General features: G+C 40.6%; 1 protein-coding gene across 1 annotated transcript in view; it reads left to right on the top strand.

The window, feature by feature from the left end:
• The window catches only part of Ccdc175 (coiled-coil domain containing 175), an 82,243-nt gene that overhangs the window by 12,305 nt on the left and 49,442 nt on the right, over positions 1–20,496 (top strand). The window contains 3 exon segments of the mRNA NM_001164400.1: positions 7,197–7,425; positions 9,591–9,713; positions 11,253–11,362. Coding sequence (NP_001157872.1) covers positions 7,197–7,425; positions 9,591–9,713; positions 11,253–11,362 — 462 coding nt within the window.

Genomic DNA, 20,496 nt, shown 5'->3' with positions numbered 1-20,496 from the left:
CCTGGGCTAAGTCCAATGGTTGGCTATGAGGATCTGCATTTGTATTAGTCAGGGGCTGGCAGAGCCTCTCAGAGAACAGCCATACCAGGCTCCTGTCTGCAAGCATATCTTGGCATCAGCAATAGCGTCAGGGTTAGGTGTCTGCAGGTGGGATGGATCCCTAGATATGGCAGGGTCTAAAAGGCCTTTAATCCAGTCTCTGCTCCATTTTTGTCTCTGTGTTTCCTTTAGACAGTAACAATTCTGGATTAAAAATTTGAGATCGGTGGGTGGCCCCATAACTCTACTGGGAGGTGTCTCATCAGGTTCTTTCTCCCTGAAGTTTGACACTTCAACTAATGTCATCCCTATTGGGTCCTGACAACCTCTTGCATCTCTGGTGTCTGGGACTTTCTAGTGGTTCCCCATATTCTCAGCCCCCCCCCCCCGTTGCTTTGTTTATTCATTCTCCTGACCCTCTGTACTTCTGTCTCTTCCCAGATCTGATCCTGCCCCCCTCTTCCCTCCCCCTTCTCGCCCACCCAGAGTCCTCCCTCCTTTTGCCTCCTGTGATTATTTTGTTCCCCATTCTAAGTGGGATTGAAGCAACCATACTTTGACTTTACTTCTTGTTAAGCTTCATATGGTCTGTGAGTTGTATCATGGGCATTCTAAGATTTGGACTAATATTCACTTCTCAGTGAGTACATACCATATATGTCCTTCTAGGTCTGGGTTACCTCACTGAGGATGATATTTTCTAGTTCCATCCATTTGCCTGAAAATTTTGTGAAGTCCTCACTTTTAATAGCTGAGTAGTATTCCATTGCACAGATATACCAAATTTTCTGTATCCATTCTTCTGTTGAGGGACATCTGGGTTGTTTCTAGCTATTATAAATAAAGCTGCCATGAACATAGTGGAGCATGTGTCATTGTGATATGGTGGAGCATATTTTGGGTATATGCCCAGGAGTGGTATAGCTGGGTTCTCAGGTAGAACTATTTCCAATTTTCTGAGGAACCACCAAGTTGATTTCCAAAGTGATTGTACCAGCTTGCAATCCCATCAGCAATGGAGGAGTGTTTCTCTTTCTCCACATTCTTGCCAGCATCTGCTGCCATCTGAGTTTTTTTTTTATCTTAGCCATTCTGATTGGCATGAGGTGGAATCTCAGGGTGGTTTTGATTTGCATTTGCCTGATGACTAATGATGTTGAACATTTCTTGCTTCTCAGCCATTCAAAACTGAGAATGTTTTGTTTAGATCTGCACCTCTTCTTTTAATTGGGTTATTTGGTTCTCTGGAGTCCAACTTCTTTAGTTCTTTGTGTTTTTTGGATATATGCCCTCTATAAGATGTAGGGTTGGTAAAGATCTTTTCCCAATCTATTGGTTGCCATTTTGTTGTCCTGTTGACAGTGTTCTTTGCCTTACAGAAGCTTTTTTAGTTTCCTGAGGTCCCATTTGTCAATTGTTGATCTTATAGCCTGTGCCATTTGTTGTTCTGTTCAGGAAATTTCCCCCTATGCTGATGTGTTCAACGTTCTTTCCCACTTTCTCTTCTATTAGATTCAGCATATCTGGTTTTGTGTGGAGGTCCTTGATCCACTTGGACTTGAGCTTTGTACAAGGAGATAAAAATGGGTCAATTTGCATTCTTCTACATGAAGGCCTCTAGTTAGACCAGCACCATTTGTTGAAAATGTTTGCTTTTTTACACTATGATTTTGGCTTCTTTGTCAAATATCAGCTGTAGAGAATTGTTTTCACTATCCTGGGTTTGTTGTTATTGCATATGAAGTTGAGAAATGCTCTTTCTATCTCTGTGAAGAACTGAGTTGGGGACTATATTGAATCTGCAGATAGCTTTTGGTAAGATGGCCATTTTCACTATGTTAATCCTACTGGTCCATGACATGGAGATCTTTCCATCTTCTAAGGTCTTCTTTGATTTCTTTCTTCAGAGACTTGAAGTTCTTGTCACGCGGATCTTTCACTTGCTTGGTTATAGTCACACCAATATATTTTACATTATTTGGGACTATTGTAAAGGGTGTTGTTTCCTAATTTCTTTCTCAACCTGTTTAATCTTTGTGAAGAAGAAAGCTAATCTTTTGTTTGAGCTAATTTTATATTCAGCTACTTTGCTGAAGTTGTTTATCAGGTGTAGAAGTTCTCTGGTAGGATTTTTGGGGTCATTTGTGTATACTATCATATCATCTGCAAATAGTGATACCTTAACTTCTTTCTTTCCAATTTGTATCCCTCTGACCTACTTTTGTTGTCTAATTGCTCTAACTAGAACTTTGAGTACTATATTGAATAGGTAGGAAGAGAGTAGGCAGCCTTATCTGTCTCTGATTTTACTGTGACTGCTTCAAGTTTCTCTCCACTCAGTTTGATGATAGCTATTGGTTTGGTGTATATTGCTTGTATTATGTTTGGGTATGTGTCTTGAATTCCTGATCTTTCCAAGACTGTTAACATGAAGGGTGTTGTATTTTGTCAAAGGCTTTTTCAGCATCTAATGAGATGATCATGTGATATTTTTGAGTTTGTTTATACAGTGAATTACATTGACAGGTATTTCATATATTGAACTATCCATGCATTCCTGGGATGAAACCTACTTGATCATGGTTAATGATTGTTTTCATGTGCTTTTGAATTCATCTTATGAGTATTTTATTGAGTATTTTTGTATCAATATTCCTAAGTGAAATTGGTCTGAAGTTCTCTTTATTTGTTGGGTCTTTGTGTGGTTTAGGTATCAGTGTAACTTCATAGTATGAATTAGGTAATGTTCCTTCTATTTCTACTTTGTGGAATAATTTGAGAAGTATTGGTATTAGGTCTTCTTAGAAGGTCTGAGAGATTTCTGCACTAAAACCTTCTGTCCCTGGGCTTTTTTTGGTTGAAAGACTTTTAATGACTACTTCTATTTCCTTAGGGGTCACAGGACTGTTTAGTTTATCTGATCCTGATTTAACTTTGGTACTTGGTATCTGTCTAGAAAATCATCCATTTCATCTAGATTTTCAGTTTGTTGAATATAGGCTTTTGTAATAGGATCTGATGATTTTTTTTTAATTTCTTCAGTTTCTGTTGTTATGTCTCCCTTTTCATTTATGATTTTGTTAATTTGAATACTTTCTCCATAGCCTTTAGCTAGTTTGGCTAAGGGTTTATCTATCTCATTGATTTTCTCAAAGAACCAGCTCCTAGTTTTTGTTAATTCTTTGTATCATTCTTTATGTTTCTAATTGATTGATTTCAGCCCTGAGTTTGATTATTTCCTGCTGTCTACTCCTTTTGTGTTATTTTCTTTTTGTTTTAGAGCTTTCAGGTGTACTGTTAAGTTGCTAGTGTAGGATATCTCCAATTTCTTTATGAAGTCAGTGCTATGAATTTTCCTTAGTACTGCTTTCATTGTGTCCCATAAATTTGGTTATGCTGTGTGTTCATTTTTGTTAAATTCTAAAATGTCTTTTAATTTATTTCTTCTCTAGTCAAGTTGTAGTTCAGTAGAAAGTTGTTCAGTTTCCATGAGTATGTAGACTTTCTGTTGTTTTTGTTGTTATTGAAAACCAGTCTTAGTCCATGGTGATCTGATAGAATGGATGGGATTATTTCAATCTCCTTGTGTCTGTTGAAGCTTGTTTTGTGTCCATTTATATGATCAGCTTTAGAGAAGGTATCTTGAGGTGCTGAGAAGAAGATATATTCTTTTGTTTTAGAGTGAAATGTTTTGTGGATATCTGTTAAATCCATTTGGTTCATAAATTATGTTAGTTTTACTGTGTCTCTGCTTTGTTTCTGTTTCCATGACGTGTCCATTAGTGAGAGTGGAGTGTTGAAGTCTCCCACTATTATTGAGTGAGCCTTTGAATTTGTGTGTAACATTTCTTTTACAAATGTGTGAGCCTCTGCATTTGGGGCATAGACATTCAGGATTGAGAGTTCATCTTATGTTTTTTTTTTCCTTTGATGATTATGAAGTGCCTCTCTCTATTTCTTTTGATAACTTTTGGTTGAAAGTCTACTTTATTGGATATTAGAATGGCCACTCAGCTTGTCTCTTGTGATCATTTGCTTGGAAAAAATTTTTTCCAACTTTTTACTCTGGCATAGTATCTGTCTTTGTCACTGAGGTGTATTTCCTGAATGCAGCAAAATGCTGGGTTCTGTTTATGTATCCAGTCTGTTTGCCTATGTCTTTTTATTGGGAAATTGAGTCCATTGATATTGAGAGATATCAAAGACCAATAATTGTTGGTTCCTGTTATTTTTGTTGTTAGAGGTGGTATTATATTTGTGTGGTTCTCTTCTTTTGGGCTTGTTGTGAGATGGTTAATTTCTTGATTTTTCTTCAGTATAGTTTCCCTCTTTGTGTTGGAATTTTCCTTCTAGTATCCTCTGTAGGGCTGGATTAGTGGAAAGATATCATTTAAATTTGGTTTTGTCATAGACTGTCTTGGTTCCTCCATCTATGGTGATTTAGAGTTTTGCTGAGTATAGTAGTCTGGGCTGACATTTTTGTTCTCTTATGGCATACATGACATCTGTCTAAGATATTCTGACTTTTAGAGTTTCTGTTGAGAAGTCTGGTGTGATACTCATAGGTCTGCCTTTATATGTTACTTGGCCTTTTTCCCTTACCACTTTCAATATTCTGTGTTCTGTGTATTTAGTGTTTTGATTGTTATGTGACATGAGGACTTTTTTCCTCGTCCAATCTATTTGGTGTTCTGTAGGCTTCTTGTATGTTTATGCCCTTATCTGTTTCTTTAGGTTAGGGACATTTTCTTCTATAATTTTGTTAAAGATGTTTTCTGACCCTTTGAATTGGGAATCTTCATTTTCTTCTATTTCTATTATTCTTTTTTTTTTATTTCTATTACTCTTAGGTTTGGTCTTTTCATTGTGTCCTTAATTTCCTGGATGTTTTGGATTAGGCATTTTTTGCACTTTGTGTTTTCTTTGACTATTGTGTCAATATTGTCTATGGTATCCTCTATGCCTGAGATAAATCTCTTGTATTCTGTGGTGATGCTTGTGTCTGGAACTCCTGATCTCTTTCCTAGGTTTTCCATCTCCAGGGTTGCCTCCCTTTGTGACTTCTTTATTGTTTCTATTTCCATTTTTAGATCCTGAGTAGTTTTGTTTAATTCCTTCACCTATTTAATTGTATTTTTCTGTATTTATTTAAGGGATTTATATGTTTCCTCTTTAAGGGCTTCTATCTGTTTACCTGTGTTCTCCTGTATTTCTTTAAGGGAGTTATTTATGTCTTCCTTAAAGTCCTCTATAACCTTCATGAAATGGAATTTTAGGTCAGAAGCTTGCGTGTTATGTTACCCAGGGATTGCCATAGTGGGAGAACAGGGTTCTGATGGTGCCAAGTGACATTGGTTTCTCTTGCCTATGTTCTTGTGATTGCCTCTTGCCATCTGGTTATTGCCTGACCTTGCTATTCTCTGAATGGAGCTTGTTCCTCCTTGTATGAAGTTGGAGCTCTGTGACCTGGGTTAGAACAATCCTTCTGGGGGGCATCAGTGTTGTATCTGGTTAGGGGGCTTCCTGTGTCCCTAGTTAGGGTAGGCCTCCTGTGACCCTGGCTACAGCAGATCTTATGTGACCCTGGTTAGGGCAGACCTCCTGGGAGTCAGGCTGTCTCTAGGTGTGGGCAGGTGGGCTGGAGCACCCAAATTGCCCCAGGCCAAGTTGCAGACCACAAAGTGGTCAACATTTCTAATAGATTCTGAATGACACTTATCCTGCAGGTCCAACACAGCAGGAGCATCTCTGCTGTAGATAAATTTTTAGGGAAAGATGAGGTACAAATAGAGAGTGGTGAATTGATGAGATGGAACTGTCTGTAATCATCCCCTGTTGCTTCTATGTTTCCAAGGTAGATGCATTATCCAGGGTCTCACGGGCTCTGATGACTTGTTGTGAGACTCTTTCACCTCACTGCTTAGCATCTAGAAAGTATGGAGGCCATACTTGTGTATGCTTTCCTCAGACCTATATCTTGTTTGTGAATGCACTCTTCTTAAACCACCACCACCACTACATCCATGACTACCACCACCATGACCACCATAACTACTACCACCATAACTATCACCACCACCACCACCATGTCCACCACTAACATCACCACCATGACTACCACCACCACCACATCTGCCATCCCACAACCACCACAATGACCACCACCACCACTATTACAACCATTATCACCATTAAGACCACCACCACTACCACCATGACTACCACCACCATAACTATCACAAACAGGTTTTTGGTTTTAGGTGTTTGCTTGCTTGTTTTTGTTTTGTTTTGTTTTGCTTGACTTGGTTTCTTTCTTGGACTAATTCTCTGTCCAGGTTTCCCATACTTGGCCCACAAAGCAGCCACTAACTCACTCCCTCACCAAGCTCCTTTGTGATGTTTGGCCTCTGCCAAAAAAAAAAAAAAAGCCTCCCAACATCCCATGTCTACCCCTCCCCCAACCCTAAGTCTCTAACCCATAGAGTTAGAGTAAACACTAGGAAAGATGTTTATGTTCCACAAGAAATGGCATCAGTTATTCCCACTTTCAATATTGTGTTCCATATTTCTCCCAGAATTCAGTTCTTCCTCAGGGAGGTGTAGCCCACAGTGCACGTGTGAGGTGCACAACTCATTTTGTGCTGAGAATCAGGTCTCAAGAATCATCTGAGAAGTAGAGATGGCTGCAGCCTCCTCTTTCTCTAGGTTCTGTCCAGGGGAAGGCTAGATTTCTCTTGGGCCAACCCTTGGAGCTTTGGTATCAGGGTAACTAGAAACATACTAGAATGATTACCTTTCTTTGGTTTAATGACCTACCTGCAAACATCCATCTGCTCACATTCCATTCACCTTGTTCCAAATGACTTTGGACTCATTGACTCAAATGACTTTAAGCCAAAACAATATCCTGGCACATGGGGCTAGCTAGGTAGGGTGAGGTGGGGCCAGGTGACTGACATTTTAGCAGTGGCTTAAGAAGTTGCAAAGTGGACACTTATTCTGTTACTTTATATCCTTATTGAGTTTAAATGTAAACCACAGAGACAATGAGAAAGTAAGTATGTCTTAGAGCATCCTTCTGATGTCACTGTAGCGTCTGAATTCCTTCCTTTACTAAGTATCATCCTTCTATGTCAAGATTCATTCTGCTCTCCTAGGATAAAGCAAGTGGAGCTGGCGAAGCAGCATGCAAAGTTTGTCCTGCTCCTGAACCAAACTTTGGAAGAGAAAGCCGTAGCAACCATTTGCATAAATGACACCTATACCAGAATAAAATTCGAGAAAGAAGAAATAGGACTCCAAAAACAATGTCTGCAAGATGCAACTGACTTAATTGAAAAACATAAGCAAGAGCATAGGAAAAAGAAAGAACGTTTGGCTGAACGTGTAAGTGGTGGGACTCATTATTTTTAAATTCAGAATTGACTTGACCCAGAGGCATCAATGGGACGTTTTCTTTGTCCTCCTGACTAGGTGGTAAGTGACCATTAGGATTGGCCTTGGGGGACTTCTGAACAGCACTGGTGTGAGAAACTCATGGTTTGTTTGTTTGTGGAGCCTCTTGGAGAAGACATTCGGTTATGCACATTCATTCTGCTCACAGAACAGAGTCCAATGCAGGGTCCATGACTCTTTAGTGGCCTTGTGTCAATGTAGAGCTGAGGAATTTACCACCTTTTATCTAGTTCCACTTTTGTATAGACAGAACCTAGGAGTTTAAATGTAATACCTGTGATGCCTGTTTTCCAGCTGCAGCAACCCGAGACAGGAGTAGGCTTCAGATGGGCTGCCAGACCCTAGTGTGCAAAAAGCAAACTGTATTATGAAGCCAGCAATTTCCAGAGGTCAGAGGCAGAGGTAGTCACTGCCTCTCCTGTCCCTGTAGAGGTCACACACCTGCTGTGCTGTGTTGATTGAGCTCACTATCCAACTGTCCTTTTATTTCTCAAGGTGCCTTGGTTGCTCTGGAAAAGGTAGAGCTGTCTCCATTCTTACTGTACAGACAGGAGCTAGGTCAAGATGGAAACAGCTGTGTCACGTATAGTTTTATAAACATGCTTGCTCCTTTGCCCAGCTTAGCTCCACCAATGGCCTCCTCAGTGTCATTCAGCTCCACCAACAGGCAGCTAGCCATTTTTCCCGGGAGCTGTGACTGCTTCCACAGCCCCTCACAGTTAGCTTCACTAAGCTGCTAACAACTGTCCCGGCTGCGACCATCCTCTCCAGCTCACCTACACGCCATGGATAGAAAACACTAGTTTTATCATTTTATAACTAGCCAGAATTTCCTTCCCTAATCTTATCAATTAGCTCCCTCCATCCTACTCAGCCCCCACTCACGGCAGAGACTACAAGGCAGGGACCCCAGGATCTTCATGTCTGCAGCTTCCTTCTCACTCCAAAGCCTACTCTGAAAAACCTTTCTCCTCATACCTTCTCCTGGGACCCAGAAGTCCCACCCCTTTCCCTTCTCCCAGCAATTGGCTTCTGCCTCCTTTATTGACACAATCAAGAACCAATTAGGGAATCAACACTCCGGCCACACAGCTTCAGAGCTTTGGCTGTGTCCTTTCCAAAGTGAGAGAGCTCCTAAGCTCAGGGACTGTCAACATTTAGACCCGGAGCCACCAGTTTTCACATTCAGACCCAGGAAATCAAGCAAGTTTAAACAATGCAGCATTTAATAGGAAGGAAAGAAGGAAGGTTAATTTATTACACGGCTTTTTAAAATTTATGGGTTTTCTCCCCAATTTTCAATAAAAAGTCTCTATCACTGAATTTCACTCATATGTATCTGTATCCTGGCGGAGAGATTACGATCACATTCGTTCAAAGTCGCTGCGCTACAACAAAGCGGTTGGAGGCATAAAGGGAGAGCCAGTCAGCCAGACATAAGTGTTGACAGTTTTAATCCACTATGCTGCCTTATGCCTTTCTGCTCATTGTTGCCTTGTTCTTGACCACTCAGTTCGCTGAAAAACTATGTTTGATTTTTTAATAAGAGCCACTCATTCCTCCAGAGTCTGACATGTGACAAGATGTTTGATTTTGGTAGAAATAGTAAAAAGTATCCAAGAATATAAGCTGCCCTGTCTTCAATGACTTTGTACGTGCCACTTCTAGCTGGGTTTTATTTTCCATTAGGTGGTAGGAAGTGGGGGTTTCTAGACACCTGATTCTTGTGAGTACTTTCTTCATTCCCCATACCTCCATAGTCACACATGTGATGCCCACTGCTGGGATGTAGTAAGTAAGCCACCACAGTGGCAAGATGCTTTCAGCCATTCTTGACCGTGGCCGTTGCCATATTGCTCCTATAGACGTACCATCGACCTCTTATGGCTGCAGTTTGACCCATAGGGTTCATGGTTCTGCCTTTAACTTTAGGAAATACGAAAATCCTGCCTTCGTTTCATTCTTCCTTTAAGTTGTTAGTTCACTTAGATGGAAAATGGCCTGTTTAAATTGAATATTAACTAGGTTGACAAGTTGAAAAATCTTTCTCTGATGCACTAATAGACTTTTTAATTGGCTTATTGTTGTTACTGTAGATTAAAGACGTGAAGCAGTCCTGTGAAGAAAAGAGAAAAGAGGCGTATAATAAGAGGAAAGAATTGACCAGATTACAAAATAAAATAATAAAAATGAAGCAAACAGTTACTACCAATGCAGTGGTAAGAAAAACAAATAAACATCTTCTTCCTTTAGCCCAATCTGAACATAGCAGTTCAAAGAAAAAAGGAAAGGTTATTTAATTCATTTTCCTGATTTTCTGAGAAATGCCAATGTACGATCACATTTCCTGACACTTCCTCTAAAGTATTGTAGCATGTACAGATTGTACTTAATCACCAAAACACCTTGAAAATTATTTTAACTACGTGTAGAGCTAACTAAATATCTCAGTGCCTACTAATCTTTTCTCTCAATTAGTTGAATGAATGGATCTATAGAAAATTTCTTCAGTGTATATCAAAACTCATATGCAAAACCACACAGTACAGCAGACAAAGGGAAGCAGCCCATTTTTCTGCCAGAATGTATCACAAATTCCGTCATATGTCACGTGAGGTACACATACTAACCCTAATTATGATATGTCCATGATGGCATCTAATCATTACAACATCAGTAAAATAAAACACTCCTGGGACATATATGTGTTTAAAGAGACCATCATCTGATTTTAGGTATCAACAATGGTAAAGAGGCAGAGGTCAGGTGAGGCTTAAGGAAAGTCGCTAAGCAACGGTTCATGCCATCTGCACACCCCAGCTCCTGTCTCCCATTTTAGCCTCATACAGTGCAAGGAAGCACCCCACCAACCTAGTTTAAATCCAAGATTTCTAAGGTCAAGTTAGGAACCCATAACAATCTTACCCCAGACCCTGTTGCCCCTCCTGCCATCCCTAGACTTGAGTGTCACATCAACCTGGACTTAAAGCTTGCCTCTACCAAGCTATGAAGTAGAGACATGGGGTAGAATATTGCCTAGGATGGTGGATTTTTTGTGGAGATTCCTAAAACACAGACCAAGGGAAGTGCAAACTAACATACACATGAATTCTTCAGTATAGACACCTCTGTGGCCAGGTCAGACTGATAGAACATTGGCAGAAAAATAATTGAATGTGATTCTTGAAGCAGGAAACCTACTCAAGGCAGGAGCGTCTGAGGGTGAAAGACAATGGACACTAGGCCATGTGCCTGCAGTTCTGCTAGCATGTATAATTCATGATGATTGATTTAGTCACGTGATGCTCTAGAGAAACTGAATAGCTTTTGCCCTGTTGGGTGGCTTTCTAGAGAGCTATTAACATCTGTCCCCAAAGTGGTACTACACCAATCAGCTAAACAATGCCTCATTCAATTTCATCTTGTTGAGCAAGAAGGAGTTTATTAGAGGAGATATGCACACATTGTATATGACATGCATACATATATACATACACACACACATTTCTCTCACTACCGCATTTAGTCATCTACTCCATCAAATTTTGGGTTTTCTGTTTTGTTTCAGAATTTTATTTTTGTCAAGTTGAGTTTCACAACAGCAACAAAGTTATAAAAATGATGTATTTTTTTACTTAAAGGGTGACCCCACAATAACAGTTGAGTGATTGATTGATAAAATTCCGAGAGAACCTGGATTACTGCTGAGAACCCCTTGTTGATACTTGGGTGTCATATTGTTTTTAAATTTTCAATAGATGATTAATGACAAAAGCTTAGAAATAATGCGGCTACGGGAAACAGCAGACCTTTGGAAGAAAAAAGTAGAAGACATGAAGAGGGTTTGTGAAAGTTTGGAGGAAAAACTGTAAGTGTGGCACTTTATGTTATGGGAGCCCTTCCAGATCTGATTAATTACCTTAACGTAATACCTTATACCTAACGTAAGTGGTATAAGCACTTTGCTTGTAGAGGCTACAGATCATGGTCATATGACCCACTGCCCTATGCCTGTGTGAAGACAGTATGTTTGTGGGACTAATGCACAGCATAGTCTGCGTATTAGTCCACTTACAAAATAGGAAGCAAAAAAAGAGGAAAGCAAGAGACCGTGGGTTCCCAGTTCCAATCAGGGACATGTCCGATGCCCTTAGACCTGCTCTGAGCCCCGTCTCTTAAAAGTCCTACAATCTTCTACCATTATCACCCTGTGCTGGTTTGTATTTGCTTGGCCCTGGGAGTGGCACTATTAGGAGGTGTAGCCTTGTTGGAGTAGGTGTGTGGGTGTGGGCCTAAGACCCTCATCCCAGGGGCTGGGGATTTAGCTCAGTGGTAGAGCGCTTGCCTAGCAAGCGCAAGGCCCTGGGTTCGGTCCTCGGCTCCGGAAAAAGAAAAAAAAAAAAAACCCTCATCCTAGCTACCTAGAAGTCAGTCTTCCACGAGCAGCCTTCAGATGAAAATGTTGAACCCTGAGCTCCGCCTGCACCATGCCTGCCTGGACGCTGCCGTGCTCCTGTCTTGATGATAGTGGACTGACTCTCTGAACCTGTAAGCCAGTCCCAATTAAATGTTGGCCTTATAGGAGTTGCCTTGGTCATGGTGTTTGTTCATAGCAATAAAACCCTAAGACACACTCTGAAGACAAAGTCTTTAATGCACGTTTGGAAGAGAGTCAAGGTTCAAAGGGTAACAACTACACACACACACACACAAAAAATCCTATATGAGGACCCACAGCCAGAACCCTGAAGAAACTCATGACTGCTTCCTTTGAAAAAAGGATTCATCCTTCTGCATTTACCTGTATACCCAGTTCTCTCTTCTTGATGAGCACATATAAAACATCTGAGTGGGTCAAACCTTCTGAAATGAACTGTGACAGGTCTAACCTATCAGCCACAATTGACCAGCAGTCTGCACAGAAAGTTCACAGCAGTTCACATCAGAAAGTATTGGGCACAACTTTGCTTCCTGGATCAGTCAGGTATAGCTATGAAAATGTGGCTTCCGACGCCCACACAGGTGATTTTCTGACAACTGAGGAGATAAACTGCAGTCTCTGAGCATGTTCCTAAAAGACAAGTAACTCTATGATAAAATATTTAATGCTTTTTAATTAAAAGTTTCCTCTAAAACAAGAACAGCAGAATGCGATGCTAATCACCCATTATGGGTCCAAAAATATGCACAGATTGATCCTCTGTCAGACACGTAGCTGGTAAAAATTCTCTCTTATTCCATGGACGTCCTTTTCATCTAGTTAGTTGTTTCTTTAGCTGTGCAGACATATTGCAATTTTATGAGGTTCTACTTGTCAACCGTTGGCCTTAATTCTTGGCAAATGAAGTTTGGGTTTTTTTTTTCTTCAGTAATTCCTTTCTTACGTCAATACCATATAAGGCTTATCTACTGTCTTCTAGCAGTTTCAGTGTTTCAGGTTTCACGTTTGGGTCTTTGATCCATCTGGAGATAGTTTATGTGTGAGGATCTGATATATACTTGTCTAGTTTCATTCTTCTGCATGTGAACACTGTTCCCAGCACCGTTTGTTGAAGATGCTTTCTTTACTCTGGCTTAGGATTTTTTTATATCTTTGTCAAATATTAATTGTTTGAACTTACATGGGCTCATGTTTGAGTCTTCAGTTTTGTTTCATTGGTCTACATGTCTGTTTTTCGCATTGGTGACATGTTGTTTTGATTACTATGGCTTTGTAATAATCTTAAGATCTGAAATTATAATCGCTTCAGTATTGCTTTTTGCTCAAGATTGTTTTGGCTATACTGCTTTTCTGGTAGTTCCAAATTAATTTTACCATAGTTTTTTTCTATTTCTTCAAGAATGAGATGGGGATTTTGATTAGGATTATGCTGAATGCATAAATGGCTTTTGGTAGAATGACTAGTTGTTTTAAAAAATACTTTTTATTCTTCTGTTGTAATTGTTGTCTGGGAGGCTTATTGACTCTGTCCACTAACCCAGGACTAAGCTGCTAGTCTCTGTACAATCTAATGTAAGCCTAGAATGTTTTCAGCCTCTGAGACTTGCTGCTGAGTAAGTTCACCCTTTCTAGTTCTTTCTGAACTCTGGCTGGCTGGTTCAACTCAGCTGTTCTGGCTCAAACTCCTCTTCCAGCTGACTGGTTCAATCTCGCTTTTCTCTTGGCCTCTGAATTGCTCTGCTAGGGCCTCAAACTAACTCTAGCAATCTTTTCAAATCTCTTGGCTCCTTCTCATTCTCTTGCTTGTTCTGTATTAACCTTGTTCTGTCTAGCTTGTTCTCTTTCAATCTGTCTCTGTAGAACTCACCTGGTAGAGCTGTCTCCTTTCCCTCTCGATGCTCCTCTCCTCTCCTCTCCTCTCCTCTTCTCTTCTCTCTCTCTCTCTCTCTCTCTCTCTCTCTCTCTTTCTCTCTCTCTCTCTACTGTACTGTCTCCACAAACTCAACTGTATTCCTGTACTGCACTCTCTTCCTCCTGGACCATATGTCTCTCTCTTGAGTAGCTTTCCTTTCCTCTCTCTCTCTTCATGAGAATTGGGCATATCCTATTCTGTCAAATCTTTCTCTGATTTATCACTTTGTCTGCCACTCAATTAGACATCACTTTCAAACATGGGTGCTTCCTTTTCTACAAATAACTTTTCCTTAACTGTTTGGCATTAAAGATATGTACTAAGGGCATATCTGTTTTCCAGCCAAACAGATTAAAGGTGAGTGCTAAAGGCTAACAACAAACAGGTTTGAATATCTTATGACAACACATTTTCACAGTATTATTTCTACCAATTCATGAGCAGAGGGTACATTTCTGTTTTCCATTGTCTCTCTATCTCTCTCGTCAGAGCTTTCATTGTAGAGGTTCTTAGCTTCCTTAATTAGGTTTATTTCTAGATATTTTATTTTCCCTGAGATGTTGTGAATGGAAGTGTGTCCACAATGTCCCCTCTGTCTGTTTGTTGTTGCCGAATATAAATGCTGTTGGTGTGTGCAAATTGAGTCTGTGTCTTGCCACATTGCTAAATTTGCTTATGATTCCTGGAAGTCTCCTGGCAGAGCTGATGCACGATTAAAAGGCGAGACATCAGGCAGAGAGAGAGAGAGAGAGAGAGAGAGAGAGAGAGAGAGAGAGAGAGAGAGAGAGTTTTCTTGGAAACAGTAAGTGAGGCGCAGGAGATTCGCCCCAGGAATGCTGATGGAGAAAGACACATGATAGCTGAACAGAAGTAGCCACTCGTCAGAACTTATATTAGAATAAATGAGATAATAAGTTATGAGCTATTCAGAGACCATGTAAAACTTTGGCCTAAGCAACTATAAATATATTTAAATCTCAGACTCTTATTCTGGGAGGAAAAACAAGCGGTTCCAGATAGCATCCACTGTCAGGAATGTAATCCAAGATTAGAACACTGGACTCAGGCTTTAACCAAAAGTTCAGGATGTGAGAACAGACCAGAAAGTCAAGCACAGCCCCTTTAATAACTGCCATACCTGCTGACCAAGCACTTGAGCAGAGGCCTGTGAGGAGCCAATAGAACTAAAAGAGCAGGGAAATGGAGCGGGATGCAAGTTCCTAGCTAGGGAGAAGGCTAAATTCCTTTTAGAGGGAGCAGAGGGAGGTAGGCAGACCATAGGAAGGCTGCCATCCAATTCAGGTCCATGTAGGAGAAGAACACTGTGGCCTGGAATGGAAGAAAGTCAGAGGGCAAACAGATGCTCCGGCCCGAACCAGCAAAGGCAGCTGACCCAAGGGACCAGAATCACAGCCACAGGCAGGGGCTAAGCTGAACAACAACAGAAAGAGAAGCTAAACACGATCTGAGAAGCCCCGGGTGTCCAAACTGTTAAGTTTGTGAGTCTGGGAAACAATAAAAGAGAAAGTTAGTGGCTAGAGATAATAAGAGAAGAAATATGTAGTTTGAATATAAGAAAGTCCTTAAAGACAGAATTAAAACTTTAAAAAAGAAAAATATCTTGTGTTAAAAAAATGGAGAGAAATACAGTGTCTCTCGATTCCATATGATTTTGTTTTGCTTATCAGCACACAAACGATTTTTTTCAGTAAGGACTGCAATCTTGTATACCCTCTTTAGGGGAGACCAGAATGAGACAGAGTAGGAAAAAGAAGAAACTGAGAAACTAGATGCTGGGTTACAGGCCATAGAACAGAGATTAGAGGATCTGGAACCCACAACCATAACAGAAAGGGTAGTTCCTAATGAGAAGAATCCACTAGGCTATCAGGAATTAGAACGGCTGTTGGAATAAGCATCCTGTACAGAGCACCCCAGCGACAGGTCTCATGTGGGAGGTTTCACTGACTGAGGTGACTTCTGATGGCGTGAGATGAAGGAGGAAGAGAAGAATGAGGCTGTGGCCTGAGTACGAGTCTTTTATCCAAGCCATGATGCATGTGACGCATGCACAAAGGGATGTGCGGCAGGTGCCATGGCAACAGACACAGGAGCTATGCTGTTGCCTAGAAATGACATATTTTGTCACTAAAGAGGTTCTGGCTGTACATAGATGCACCTGATGCTAACTAACAACGGCAGTCCATTGAGATACAATCTGAGCTAAAATTACAGATTCTACTTAATGATGATACCTTAGAGCAATGTTATACGATAGATTATGTGTTTTGTTTTCTAGAGTTTGGAGAATTGAGATGCGTGCACATGTTTATGCACCATGCTATTGATACACGTTCAGAATTTCAATGGGTTTTTGCCTTGAATTCTGAAAATGATATTTTGAGATTGCAAGTTTATTAGAGATGATGGCTATCTTGGAAATGCATTTGCAGATTAAAGCTGACGATGCTCAGGCATCAATTAGAATGCAACAATTTTTTAGGCATTATAGCATAGAACATGTTACAGACATGCTCTATAATCCTATAAGCAAACAATTATAGAGATATCTAACAGGACAATAAAGAAAATGCTCAGCCCCATCGTCTAGATCTGGCTTGCTGCTCTGTTCAGAGGAGGCTTGCAGGACTCTGAGAGTGACCTGCCTTCCCATGGGAACCTTTGGAGACCCCAAAACTAACCAGCTTGGAACCCTGCCTGACTACCCATCCTAACCAGACCTGCCTACCACCTCAACTGGGTCTAACTAGGATACAGCCTGCAGAGTAGGATACCCTAATCTCCATTGTCTGGCCCATGGCTCCTCCACTTTCCTGAGAAGTCCTGCTGCCATGAGGATCATCCAGTCAACACCAGGGAAAACTATACACCTAAAGGACAGCATAAGAACACAACCAACAAGACACAGGTCAATATGGCACCACCAGAGCCCAGCTATCCTGTTACAACAAACCCTGGGTATCCTAATGAAAATGAGACACAAGAAGAAGACCTTAAATCCAATCTTATAATTCAAGCAGGTAGAGGCATTAAAAGAGGAAACAAATAAATATAAAGAAATACAATAAAATGCAATCAAGCAGGTGAAGGATATGAATAAAACTATCCAAGACTTGAAAAGGGAAAAGGAAGCAATAAAGAAAACACAAACTGAAGCAATCCTGGAGATGAAAAACCTGGGAAAGAGAACAGGAACTACAGACCTAAGCCGCACCAACAAAATACAGAAGACAGACAAGAGAATCCCAGATTTAGAAGATATCCAAAGAAGAAATCAATGTATCAGTCAAAGAAAATGTAAAATCTAAAAACTTCACAACACAAAATATCCAGGAAACTTGGGACATTAGGAAAAGACCAAACCCAAGAATGAGAGGAATAGAAGAAGATTCCTAGCTCAAAGACCCACAAAACACCTTTAGCAAAATAATAGAAAAAAATTTCCCTAACCTAAAGAGATGCCTGTAAAGGTACAAGCTTATAGAACACCAAACAGATTGGACCAGAAAAGAAAATCCCCCGACCACATAATAATCAAAATGCTAATATACAGAACAAAGAAAGAATTTTAAAAGCAGCAAAGAAAAAAGGCTAAATAATATACATATAAAGGCAGACATATCAGAATTACACCTAATTTCTCATGTGCGACACTAAAAGCTAGAAGGACCTGGGCAGAGCTCTTATAGACCCTAAAAGACCACAGATATCAGCCTGGACTATTATACCCAGCAAAACTTTGAATCACTAGATACCAAGATATTCCATGACACAACCAAATTCAAACAATACCTTTCCACTAACCCAGTCTTACAAAGGATACTAGAAGGAAAGCTCTAACCCAAGGAGGCTAACTACACTCAAAAAAATTGCAGGAAATAAATAATGTCACACCATTAAAATAGCAAAACTAATAGAGGTTATGATTCAAATGGAGCTAACAGACATCTATAGAGCATTTCACCTAAACACAAAAGTATACATCATCTTCTCAGCACCTCACAGAATCTTCTCCAAAACTGACCATATAATCACTCACAAAGCAAACCTCAACAGATACAAGAATATTGAAATAACCTCATGCATCTTATCAGATCATCATGGATTAAAGCTGGACTTCAACAACAACAACAGAACAACCAAAAGCCCACATATTCATGGAAACTGAATAACTACTACTTAATGTTTACTGGGTCAAGGAAGAAATAAGAAAGACTTTCTAGAACTCAATGAAAATGAGGGTACAACATACCCAAACTTATGGAACACTATGAAAGCAGTGCAAAGAGAAAAGTTCACAGCAGTAAATGTCCTCAAAATGAAGTTGAAGAGTTTCCATACTAATGAATTAAAAGTACATCTGAAGGCTCTAGAAAAAAGAAAGAAAGGAAGAAAGAAAGAAAAAAAGAAAGAAAGAAAGAAAGAAAGAAAGAAAGGAAAAAAGGAAAGCAAACGCACCCAAGAGGAAGAGACAAAAGAAATAATCATACTCAGGGCTTAACTCAATCAATTAGAAACAAAGAAAACGCTTCACCTGCCTGCCTTATGGAACTGAGCAACTGCTAGATCCTTGGACTTCCATTCACAGCTGCTGCTGACCACTGTTGGACTACAGACTTCTCACATCACTGCAAGAAGAACCTGGACTGGCCGAGCCCACTGGTCAAAGAACTATGAAATACATAAAGAAAACCAGAGGTCTAGCCTATAGTTTCAAGATTTATTGAGCTCTCTGCTCCCAAACCCCGTGGGAGAGAGATCTCACCGCATGGTCAGGTGGGCACTCCCGAGGCTGCAGAGCGGAGGAGACCACCAACACTGCCCACCCCTGCCCACATCCCTGGCCCAAGAGGAAACTGTATAAGGCCTCTGGGTTCCCGTAGGGGAGGGCCCAGGAGCGACAGGACCCCTGCGCCTGAGACACCGCTGGAACCTGAAGGAAACAGACCTGATAAACAGTTCTCTGCACCCGAATCCCGTGGGAGGGAGAGCTAAACCTTCAGAGAGGCAGACACGCCTGGGAAACCAGAAGAGACCACACTCTGCACACACATCTCGGATGCCAGAGGAAAACACCAAACGCCATCTGGAACCCTAGTGCACGAAAGCTACCGAAAAGGGCGGCGCAGATCTTCCGGGTTGCTGCCACCACAGAGAGCTCATGGGCAGCACCCCGCGAGCAAACTTGAGCCTCGGGACCACAGGTAAGACCAACTTTTCTGCTGCAAGAAAGCTGCCTGGTGAACTCAAGACACAGGCCCACAGGAACAGCTGAAGACCTGTAGAGAGGAAAAACTACACGCCCGAAAGCAGAACACTCTGTCCCCATAACTGGCTGAAAGAAAACAGGAAAAAAGGTCTACAGCACTCCTGACACACAGGCTTATAGGACAGTCTAGCCACTGTCAGAAATAGCAGAACAAAGTAACACTAGAGATAATCTGATGGCGAGAGGCAAGCGCAGGAACACAAGCAACAGAAACCAAGACTACATGGCATCATTGGAGCCCAATTCTCCCACCAAAACAAACATGGAATATCCAAACACACCAGAAAAGCAAGATCTAGTTTCAAAATCATATTTGATCATGATGCTGGAGGACTTCAAGAAAGACGTGAAGAACTCCCTTAGAGAAACACAGGAAAACATTAATAAACAAGTAGAAGCCTACAGAGAGGAATCGCAAAAATCCCTGAAAGAATTCCAGGAAAACACAATCAAACAGTTGAAGGAATTAAAAATGGAAATAGAAGCAATAAAGAAAGAACACATGGAAACAACCCTGGATATAGAAAACCAAAAGAAGAGACAAGGAGCTGCAGATACAAGCTTCACCAACAGAATACAAGAGATGGAAGAGAGAATCTCGGGAGCAGAAGATTCCATAGAAATCATTGACTCAACTGTCAAAGATAATGTAAAGCAGAAAAAGCTACTGGTCCAAAACATACAGGAAATCCAGGACTCAATGAGAAGATCAAACCTAAGGATAATAGGTATAGAAGAGAGTAAAGACTCCCAGCTCAAAGGACCAGTAAATATCTTCAACAAAATCATAGAAGAAAACTTCCCTAACCTAAAAAAAGAGATACCCATAGGCATACAAGAAGCCTACAGAACTCCAAATAGATTGGACCAGAAAAGAAACACCTCCCGTCACATAATTGTCAAAACACCAAACGCACAAAATAAAGAAAGAATATTAAAAGCAGTAAGGGAAAAAGGTCAAGTAACATATAAAGGCAGACCTATCAGAATCACACCAGACTTTTCGCCAGAAACTATGAAGGCCAGAAGATCCTGGACAGATGTCATACAGACCCTAAGAGAACACAAATGCCAGCCCAGGTTACTGTATCCTGCAAAACTCTCAATTAACATAGATGGAGAAACCAAGATATTCCATGAGAAAACCAAATTTACACAATATCTTTCTACAAATCCAGCACTACAAAGCATAATAAATGGTAAAGCCCAACATAAGGAGGCAAGCTATACCCTAGAAGAAACAAGAAACTAATCGTCTTGGCAACAAAACAAAGAGAAGAAAAGCACACAAACATAACCTCACATCCAAATATGAATATAACAGGAAGCAATAATCACTATTCCTTAATATCTCTCAAC

Source organism: Rattus norvegicus, chromosome 6 (assembly GCF_021556685.1).
Source record: "Rattus norvegicus strain SHRSP/BbbUtx chromosome 6, alternate assembly SHRSP_T2T, whole genome shotgun sequence".
Lineage (NCBI taxonomy): Eukaryota > Metazoa > Chordata > Mammalia > Rodentia > Muridae > Rattus > Rattus norvegicus.
This window is presented reverse-complemented; position numbering and strand designations above follow the sequence as displayed.